The sequence below is a fragment of the Glycine soja genome, chromosome 14 (assembly GCF_004193775.1).
Source record: "Glycine soja cultivar W05 chromosome 14, ASM419377v2, whole genome shotgun sequence".
In the NCBI taxonomy this organism is placed as follows: domain Eukaryota; kingdom Viridiplantae; phylum Streptophyta; class Magnoliopsida; order Fabales; family Fabaceae; genus Glycine; species Glycine soja.
This window is the reverse complement of record NC_041015.1, coordinates 23,729,117-23,739,808: the sequence shown is the minus strand read 5'-3', so window position 1 is coordinate 23,739,808 and position 10,692 is coordinate 23,729,117. Positions and strand designations below refer to the sequence as shown.

Below are 10,692 nucleotides of genomic sequence, written 5' to 3'. Positions count from 1 at the left end.
ACTAGATGATAATTTACTTCGATTTAAAAGTGCATAAATAATATTTTTACCTTGTAGATAAATACTTTTTCTTTTTTACTTTTGTTTATTGTTTTATTTTTGTTACACCTGTTTTGTCATTAGCCTAATGTCTTGGCGCCTCTCCTGCCTACCTGGAAAAGATAACCCCTGCGGGCAAGTACGTACTTTTTTTTTTTTTTAACTTTTGTTTGGTGTTTTGTTTTATTTTTTTACACCTTTTTTGTCATTTAGCCTAATCTCTCTCTTTCTCTTTACGTGGACCCCTTACATATGTTGACTTATCTCCTTCGGGACAAATTTCATGAATATTATTACAAATGATGTATAACGAATCAAACAAATGTAATAGCCATTTAATAATTCGTGCATAATGGCATGATACATCTCCTCTGGACATACAAGATTTAATGCTTCTATTAGCATATGTATCCAAAAAATGCTTCAATTAGCACAAACTTTCTTTTTGACATTTGAAATAAAAACAAAACATATCATCCCCTCTCAGGTGGTTTGGTGGTGGCAAACAACAAACAGAAAATGTGTGCAAATAAAAAGATACTTGAAAAGCTCTATGTATCATTCCTGCAAAAATTATCAAATCCCATGTATTCATTCCTTTGAATCTTCAAGATCATGTTTGATATGCCGACTCCACCTATAGACAGGCATAGAAGTGAAAGCAATGTTAGAATGCTGCAGATTCTCACAAGGCAATGCAAAGGAAGCAGAACAAGAACTTTGTTCGGATAAGCTTCTAAATAAAAACGAAAAATCTAATAAGACATAGCCTTCACTCTACAAAGCCAGATCAAACACTTAACAAGTATCAACTCCTCAAAACAGCATAAAACACTCACCTAATGCAATTGAACTAACAAATATTGTGAAGGCCAAGACAAAAATAATTAAAGAAGCCCTTTGGAAGATATTAACAAGCTTGTCAATGAGATACTGTCCTAGGAATGCTGCAATTGCAGCCACAAGAGTAAGGAAGAGAGCTGCAAAACAGGTTGAAACATGCATAAAAATTACTTGAATAAGTTTATGTTGCCTTTGAAAACCATTCAGAAATAATAGAAGGGTACAATGTGAATTAAGTTTAATTTTACCATAAGGAACAGGAAAACGATTCAACAGGTAATATTGTATGACAGATAAAGATGATGAATACATCATTCCAAAAGTGGCTGTGGCACTTGCTACCTGCACATTCGTGAAAGATATGAATATAACTATATTTCCTTCTGTTTATTTATTATATAATGATAAAAATTAGAACTCACCTGTGGAGCAATTCCCACTTCTAGAAATAAAGGACCCATAACAAATCCAGAACCTGTACCAAGAAGTCCACCAACAATTCCAGCTAACAGAGAACAAATGCTAGCTAGAAATAGATGGTGCAATGGCCAATGTGTGTGTTGAGATCCTGCAGCTCTCCCCTGATATAGGGCTCTTGCTTGGTACAAATAAAATCCTACAGTAATTGGTATCTACTAAACAGAAAAGTGATGCCTCCATAAAATAAGTAATTGCCAATTTGCCACATTCGAGATCAAAGTCCCATTGAATATGTAATAGGTTCAATTCTATTGCTCTTATGCACATCCACTAATATGTGGGACAATGCAAAAAGAAAGGATACTACTTTGTTTACCTGTGACAAAATAAGTATCCAGTATGTGACTGAACAGGAAACTGTATAGTTCTGTCAATAGTGAATCCCTTTAAATGATTAGTTGAAATAATTTAATCAGAAAAAAGAGGAATGGAATGCAAGTTCTAGCAGAAAGAGAAACTTATTGGCAATCTGTAAGACCACAAATGCGAGCCAGACAATGAAAATAAGTACAAACTCCTTCCAATACATGTTGCCAAGGATGCTCACCTGCATGGATAGTTGCATTCCTTTATGGCATATAATAACTGATTTAGATAATGTAAAGAACAAGACAGCACCAATGTATGCCAACCTCAGGTTTTCTAGTATCCTTTTCGTACCCTTCATCTGAACAACCTGGAAGATACTTGTATCCTTCTTCCTCACTGCAAGTAGCTGGAAGAGAAGGTCAATGACATATACATTTTTAAATTACAATTTATAGTGAGCTTGTGTCTTATGACCATGTGAAGTATTATATGAGAAGAATCAATACATAAACTCACCAGTAGACTCTGAAAGCTTGATAGTCTCCTGAGATTCCTAAGTATTGAAAAGAAAGGCAGGATAAGAACTGTAATTGTGCTTGCACAACAATGTAAGGTAAGGGTGGAGATGAATTATTGAGGCATGGGCCTTTTTAATCCGGTCTAATCTAAAAATCTATTTAAAAGCCTATTTTGTAACAAGGTATTTAAATAACTTACAGACTTATCTTTAAATAGGCCAAGAAATCAGAATCTTCAAAATCACCATTAAGTATATAATTTTAAAGCCTTACAAACTACACATTCCTAATCAGAGATACATGCTTCGCCATATTTTATTATAAACCCAATACTACTTCTGAGGATAAATCTGGTATGCAGTAGGCAAGGTTATTGAGTGAACCAGCTAACTTAACTATGTTCCTAATTTCACTAAGAATGTTTGGGAAATTCCATGAACCAAATAAACCCTATAGGCTGTTGCTCAAGTGTAAGGTCACATAAATACTGTAAATTTGTAGCATTTACCTCTTTCATTTTGGTTTCCTTTTTCCATGTGTCAGCACCCATGAAGAATGCCCTGATTGATGTCACTACAATGCCAAATATAACAAATCAATCATATTACTGAGTGAAATATAAAGTGAAGTGCAAATCTTCTATAATTACCTATACATAGAATAATTAGAAGAATTGTGACCATCCAATCAGCAAATATTACACTCAAAATAACTCCTATGCTGATTCCAAGCATGAGGGTTGGTTGTATTAGCAACATCAAATCGTAGTCGATAACGGGTTCATCAAGTGTGGGATGCCTTTGCTTCATGCAGAAGAATACTGCTGAGATGGCTGCACCTGTGACCATACCTGAAATGACACCAGTGTATCTGAAACATTTGCTTCACAGTTTGTAGCAAAACACTAAAACCATTTCGGTAATAGACTAATGGCCTGTTTGGGTAAGTTTATCTAGAAGCACTTTTAAGGGGGAAAAATAAGAAAAAGTGAAATGAACTTCTGCATAAGTTAAAATTAGTATATGTAGAAGTTCTCTAATATAATTTCTCTAAAAGATGAGAGAACTTCTACAGATCAGCCTACGCAAATGTTAATTGAGCTTATGGAGAATTTCATTTCATTTTTTTCTTCTTCTAGAAGTGCTTCTGGATATACTTACCAAAACAGGCCCTAACTAGTTTATCAACAAGTAGTTTCTTCCCAGGAAATCCAATAATTAGTAATGTCAGCATCATTTCTGGACAGAAAATGCTGACAGAGATAGAGAAATGCTTACACTTTGAAATAGCAACTGCTGATTTTGGATCAAACCCAATAATGAGGATTAGCATTGGCACAAAGATGCCACCACCACCAACTCCCCCTACACTTCCAAATGCTGCTCCCAAGATTCCAATCAAGGTTCCAACAACAATTCTCCAGCTAAATTCCATTTCCTATTCATAATTGAGTAATCAAATTTGGTGTTTCTCAATTTCTGAATTCAGACAAGTGATTGGCATAGATTACAGATATCTATCTCCTAACCTAAGAAATGCATAGAACATGCTTATCTTAAGAGTGACATATATCAAAATTCAAAACCTTCACATATATATCATGTGCATTATATTCCAAGGTATCAAGGAAATAACTCCCTTGGTCAATCAAAGAGCTTCCCTTGCTAATCAAACTAAGCAATCAATTAAGATGTGAGGGAGTGATTCATGAAGAGAGACAATGTAATGGAAAGAAATGACATGCAATGTGATGGATGATGCAAGAAACTTACTGGCCACACATGTTGATAGCCCAAATGTTTCCATATGAATTCCAAAGCTTTGATATGGTAAGAAAATGATTGTTCTTCATTTGTGCTAGATACTTCACTTTTTGTGCTTGTTATAGCAGAAATGAAGACACAAAGCAGCAAGAAATTGAAAGAAAAAATAACCACGTGTCTCATGATCAACCCGCCAAATTGCTCCTGCAAAAATGGAAGGAAAGCCACAAGAGGGATGCGATTAAAAAAGACGCACTTGTTAATTGATTGACAAAATGTGACAGCTAAGAAATGGAAGGTTATTCAACAAAGGAGGTAGTATATTTTGAAATATTAAATAGCTTCAAGTAAATTTGGCACATGACATGGCTTATATTATGATTTAAAAATAAAATGCTATGTGTGGACTCGGATAAGAATAGTAGTTGAACGCATGGTTTGAGTGTCTGAATTAGAAATTAAAGGGCCCTACGAGCTGGTTTCTAGTAGCAAAAAGTATGTTGAATTGACACACCGAATGTGTCTTTTGGATTCTTCCAAAGGCCAGCAATAATATTTTTTTTTTAAAATTTTAATCTCAGTGATCGGATTAATCCAATGGCTAAAAATGTGCTGGTGGAGGAATGCCGGAGACAAAGGAAAATGTTTCTTCACAAAAAAAAAATGGAAAATGTTAGATGTAGATCTCATTTTTTGGGTGTAAGAATGAAAAATAGAAAGAGGTAAAGAAAAAAAAAACGAGAGAAATTCAAAAATATCTATAACTATATGCAGAGATTATATGAAGTTTTGGTATACATATTTTTTTGTCCTATTTTACTTCTATAACTACTTTATAAATCACTATTTCTCTCTCACTATCTTATTTTTATTTCAGGAAAATTTTATCAATAGTGTTGTTGGATTGTGGCTAAAATCCTTTTTTTGTCCTATTTTACTTCTATAACTACTTTATAAATTACTATTTCTCTCTCACTATCTTATTTTTATTTTAGGAAAATTTCATCAATAGTGTTGTTAGGTTGTGACTAAAATCTATATGGCAGTTAATTCTGTTATTTTGTTTTGTTTTGTTTTTTCTGATCCTTTTCTTATATAAGGAAGGGTTGTTCTGTATTGGGAAGCACTTCCTTTTGAATTGCATCAGAAATAAAATCTTTCTGCCCCTCCTCGTGGATGTAGCCTGATTAAGGGTGAACCACGTAAATTCTATGTGTTCTTTTCTCTCTTTACTCTCTTTCATTTTACTGCAATTTTGTGTATGACATATTGTTCTGTTGCTATTACTGTTCTTGTTTGTTCTTCATCACTTTCATAACAAATTGGTATCAAGAGCTCAAGTTGCGATCAAGGGAATTCAAGATTCTCGTTTGAATACGAAGATCAAGTTGTGTGAGTCTTGTTTCTGGTATCTTTCGTTGCTTCATTGTGATCAAGGACACTCAAGAAATTATGTCAAACACAATTAGAATTGAGAAATTCAATGGAAAAAACAACTTCAATCTATGGCACATCAAGATGTGTGCTTTGTTGAAGGAACAACGTGTTTGGGCTCCTGTTGCTTCTGCATCTATGAAGAAACCAGTGGCTTCTGAATCAAAAGAAAAGGCCTCTGTTTTAAAGATTGGAGAACTTGCGGAACAAGAAGAAAAGGCTCACTCACTAATCTTGCTTTCTTTACCTAATGAAGTTTTATATGAGGTTGCAAATAAAGAAATTGCAAGTGGCTTATGGCTCAAGTTGGAAAAGCTATATATGACTAAGTCAATCTGCAACAAGCTCTTCTTGAAAAGGCAACTATTTTTTTTACACATGAAAGAAGGTACATCTCTTAAGGATCATCTTGATGAACTGAACTCTATTTTGATGGAATTAAGAGATATAGATGTTAAGATAGAGGATGAAGATGTTGTCGTGATTTTGTTAGCCTCTTTACCACCATCATATGAGAGCTTTGTCAATTCTCTTAGTGTTGGTAAGGAATGTGTCACCATGGAGGAAGTGAAATCCAGCTTATACTCAAGGGAACTTCGATCTAAAGCACTTGGAAATTCTGAAGAATCAAATGGATCTGGTCTTGTAGTCTCTAACTCTAACAACAACATCAAGAAAAAGGTGTTTAAAGGAAAAAAGAAGACTCATGTCAATCCAAAGGACATCTGTAACTACTGTAAGGAGCGAGGTCACTGGAAGAAAGATTGTCCTAAGAAAAAGGGCAAACCATCTGCTGGTGTTGCCAAGGAAGGTTCCACATCTGAAAATGAGCTTGTTCTCTCAGTTGCTGATCACCACCAACATTCTAAAGATCAGTGGATATTAAACTCTGGTTGTTCCTTTCGTATGTGCCCTAACAAAACCTGGTTTGACACCTATGAAGAGAAATCGGGTGGAAATGTCTTCATGAGAAATGATGTCTCATGCAAGACAATTGGAATTGGCACAGTAAAAATCAAGATGCATGATGGAATTATCCAAACACTCACTGAAGTTAGACATGTTCCAGAGCTAAAGAAGAATCTAATCTCTATAGGTATTATGGATGGAAATGAGTTCAAATGCAACATTGAAAATGGGGTCATGAAAATTCAGAAAGGCTCTACAATGGTGATGAAGGCTATAGAGAGGGGTAATCTCTATATACTTCAAGGTACAACATGTATTGATGATGGTCTAGTAGTTGTTGCATCAAAATTCAATAAGAGCATACCTGACTTAACTCAATTATGGCACATGAGGATTGGTCATATAAGTGAAAAAGGTATGATGATACTTCAAAAACAACAGCCATTGGGAAATCAGAAACTAGATGAACTTAAATTCTATGAACGTTGTGTCTTCGGCAAGCAACATAGGATTAAATTTCCTAAAGCAATTCACACCACCAAAGGAACTCTTGATTACATTCATGCTGACTGTTGGGGGCCTGCAAGAGTACCCCCACTAGGAGGTGGAAGGTATTTCCTCTCCATAATTGATGACTACTCAAGAATGACATGGATCTACATCATGAGTCAGAAGAGTCAAGCTTTCAAATGCTTCAAAGAATGGAAGGCACTGATTGAAAAACAAACTGAAAGGAAAGTTAAAAGACTCAGAACTGATAATGGCCTAGAGTTCTGCTCAACAGAATTTAACAAATTTTGCAAGGCTGAAGGAATTGCTAGGCAATTTACTGTTAGGAACACTCCTCAGCAAAATGGAGTTGCTTAATGAATGAACAGAACACTTCTGGAAAGAACAAGATGCCTATTGTCTAATGTTGGTCTCAATAAAAGTTTTTGGGGAGAAGCTATCAATACAACTTGTTTTCTGATCAATAAAACACCTTTTATTGCTATAGGACTTAAAACTCCTATTGAAATCTAGAATGGCAAAACAACAAACTACTCAAATCTAAGAGTATTTGGTTGCAATGCCTATTATCATGTCAATGAAGGAAAGCTGGTACCTAGATCAAGAAAGGGTCTGTTCATGGGTTATGGTGATAGGGCGAAAGGTTATAGGATCTGGTCACCTTCTCAAAGGAAAGTTCTTCTCAACAAAGATGTAATTTTTTATGAATCACATTTGTTTCATCCAAAACTTGAGGTTCCAATCACTGAAACACGGAGCTGTCACTCTCCCAAGAAAAACATGTAGAATCTATAACCAAAGACTCAGAAAAAAGGGGTCATATAGATAAATCTCCTGTGGTTCTTCAAGAAGGTGAGCAATCAGAAGATTCCAGTGCAAATGAGTCTTATCAGAATGTTGAACCTGACTCTGCTCAACTCAATTCTGGAATTAGTCAGAGACCTAAGAGGGTCATTAAGCCTCCTGTGAGATATGGCTTTGAAGACATGGCTACCTATGCATTACATGCAGCTGAAGAAATAGATTCAAATGAACCTGCCACTTACAAGGAAGCTATCAATCATCCTGAAGCTGAAAATTGGTTGTTAGCTATGAAAGAGGAAATGGAATCTCTATATAAGAATCAAACCTGGAAACATATTGAACTACCTAAAAGAAGACATGTGGTAGGTTGCAAGTGGATATTCAAAAGGAAACCTGGTCTTTCAGAAAAGGAAGGGATAAGATACAAGGCTAGGTTAATTGCCAAGGGATTCAACCAGAAAGAAGGAGTAGATTTCAATGAAATCTTTTCACCTGTTATTAGACATACATCCATCAGGGTTTTGCTTGCTATAGTGGCAAACCAAGATTTGGAACTTGAACAACTTGATGTCAAGACTACTTTTCTCTATGGAAGATTGGAAGAAAATATTCTAATGAAACAACCTGGAGGGTTTGAAGTTCAAGGAAAAGAAAGGTATGTTTGTCAACTGCAGAGGTCCTTGTATGGATTGAAACAATTTCCAAGGCAATGGTACATGAGGTTTGGAAGCTTTATCACCAGCCAAGGATTCAAGAGAAGTCTCTATGGTTGTTGTGTTTATCACAACAAGGTGGAGGATGGATCAATGATCTATCTTCTACTCTATGTAGATGACATGCTTATTGCAGCTAAAAACATGTGTGATATACAAAATCTGAAGATCCTCCTGAGTGGTGAGTTTGATATGAAAGATCTAGGGGCTGCAAAGACAATCTTAGGAATGGAGATCTATAGGGATAAAACTCAGAAAAGGTTATTTTTGTCTCAAAAGGATTACATTCAGAAGATACTTGTGAGGTTTGGAATGGATGATTCTAAACCTATCAGCACTCCCCTTTCAGAAAGAGAGAAGTTTTCTGCTACAATAAATGTTCAAGCTCAGGCTGATTAAGATTATATGTCAAAAGTTCCATACTCAAGTGCTATTGACAGTCTCATGTATGCCATGGTATGCACCAGACCTGACCTTGCTTATGCTGTTAGCATGGTTAGTAGTTTCTTAAACCAACATCGGAAGGAACATTCGAAGGCTGTAAAGAGGATTTCCAGATATCTTAAAGGGATTGTAGATGTAGGTTTGATCTATGGATCTAACTCGGATTGTTGTCTCACTGGCTATTTTGATGCTGATTTTGCTGCTAATCTTATCAAGAGAAGGTCCCTAACTGGGTATGCTTACACTCTTGGTGGCTGTTTGGTGAGTTGGAAGGCAACCCTTCAACATTCTACTGCCCTCTCAACTACTAAGGCAGAATATATGGCTCTTACTGAAGCGACAAAGGAAGGAATTTGGCTAAGAGGTCTGATAAATGATCTCGAAATTAATCAAGAATATGCTAATATCTACTGTGATAGCCTTAGTTCTATATGTTTGGCCAAGGATCAGGTTCATCATGATAGAACCAAGCATATAGATGTTAGATATCACTTCATTCGATCAGAAAGAAGAATTAAGGTTCATAAGATCAGTACTCTGCACAATCATGTTGATATGTTCACAAAACCAGTCCCAAAGAGCAAGTTTGATCACTGTTTAAGCTTGCTCAATGTTGATTGTTGGGATTAAGTTCATGTGTGTTTAGAGGGTGCAGTTTGTGTTTTATATGGATGTTAGTTCAAGGTGGTGAATTGTTGGGTTGTGACTAAAAACCATATGGTAGTTAATTTTGTTATTTTACTTTGTTCTGTTTTTCTAATCATTTTCTTATATAAGGAAGGGTTGTTCTATATTGGGAAGCAGTTCCTTTTGAATTGCATCAGAAATAAAATATCTCTGCCCCTCCACGTGAATGTAGCCTGATTAAGGGTGAACCACGTAAATTTTGTGTGTTCTTTTCTCTCCTTACTCTCTTTCATTTTACTGCAATTCTATGTATGACATATTGTTCTGTTGCTATTGTTGTTCTTGTTTGTTCTTCATCACTTTCATAACAAGTGTCTATAGTTACACAAATTTTACCTTAGTTCTTACATTTAAAAATAATTTCTTTTAGTCTTAGTCTCTACACATGCAACTTTCAAATCTTTTTGTTTGTTCATACTGTTACATAAAATTTTATCTTTTAATCATTATCATTTTGTAATGGCATGGATCAAACGGAGTTCAAAAGTATCTATAGCAAAATGAATAAAAGTTTGTGCAAATTTAAAAACAAAATGATGATTTTTTCCCTTTATTTATTTTATGTTCTCTATTGCTTTACTTTTTTTTTTTTTAATTATACTCTCCAAACTACTCATACTTTTCAATCGCACTCTACTAATTATTCACCGCTTTTTAATCTTCATTATTATTTTTTTTATATAATATAGAGATATGCATCATGCATAGATTGCATAGTGTCTCTTTTCTCTTATTAATAAGAAACAAAATATTTGGATACTAAGAAGTGTTTACACTTTCGGCAAGATTGAAAGACACAACAAATGTACGTATAATTGATACAATTTATTAGTGAGATGTAAAAAAGAGAGATAAACAAATGAAGAGTGTGAATGCTATATTTGTTTTGTTTGAAAACAGTACTCATAACAAATAGTGTGTCAAAATGAAGAGAAACATAGGGGTGGGGGGAAGTTGAAAATGAACTGTAAGATAAATTAAATATAGAAACAAAATTTGCGGCGGAAAATGAACTGTTGCACCCTACTACTTTTAATATTTTGCTAAAGTAAATGTTAACTAATATTGAAATGTATAAAATTATATTATTCCTAATTTATATTAATTAAGGAACTAAGAAAATAAATTATATTGGAATGTATAAAATTGTATTATTCCTAACTTTTTTTTATACTTTTCTTGAATACTTATTCACTTCAATTCCCTAATCAATGCTCTAGGTAACACGTTATCAATACT

The 10,692-nt window shown here is 34.6% G+C and overlaps 1 protein-coding gene across 3 annotated transcripts; it reads right to left on the bottom strand.

The window, feature by feature from the left end:
- Nucleotides 1-307: 307 nt before the first annotated feature.
- LOC114383346 (sulfite exporter TauE/SafE family protein 3-like) lies at nt 308-4,293 on the bottom strand. Of its 3 annotated transcripts, XM_028343003.1 has the most exons (11): nt 3,962-4,293; nt 3,467-3,626; nt 2,839-3,039; nt 2,698-2,762; nt 2,188-2,224; nt 1,995-2,077; nt 1,679-1,729; nt 1,305-1,514; nt 1,131-1,224; nt 879-1,019; nt 308-676 (listed from the first exon to the last, which is right to left on the bottom strand). In XM_028343003.1, exons 1-11 carry the CDS (start codon nt 4,133-4,135, stop codon nt 591-593), a joined length of 1,302 nt encoding a protein of 433 aa, XP_028198804.1. In that variant the 5' UTR covers nt 4,136-4,293; the 3' UTR covers nt 308-590. The 3 variants fall into 3 exon arrangements, with proteins under 3 accessions (XP_028198804.1, XP_028198805.1, XP_028198807.1); XM_028343004.1 differs by lacking the exon at nt 1,679-1,729; XM_028343006.1 differs by lacking the exon at nt 3,962-4,293 and having other exon boundaries at nt 2,839-3,059; nt 3,467-3,580.
- Nucleotides 4,294-10,692: the final 6,399 nt, after the last annotated feature.

What these genes read in the sequence shown, in the direction of transcription:
- LOC114383346 (XM_028343003.1), bottom strand. Translation starts at nt 4,135, where the DNA reads ATGAGACACGTGGTTATTTTTTCTTTCAATTTCTTGCTGCTTTGTGTC. An exon ending in GCTATCAACATGTGTGGCCA is followed by an intron (nt 3,627 to 3,961) that starts GTAAGTTTCTTG and finishes AATTATGAATAG; the next exon opens with GAAATGGAATTTAGCTGGAG. An exon ending in CAAGCTTTCAGAGTCTACTG is followed by an intron (nt 2,078 to 2,187) that starts GTGAGTTTATGT and finishes CTTCTCTTCCAG; the next exon opens with CTACTTGCAGTGAGGAAGAA.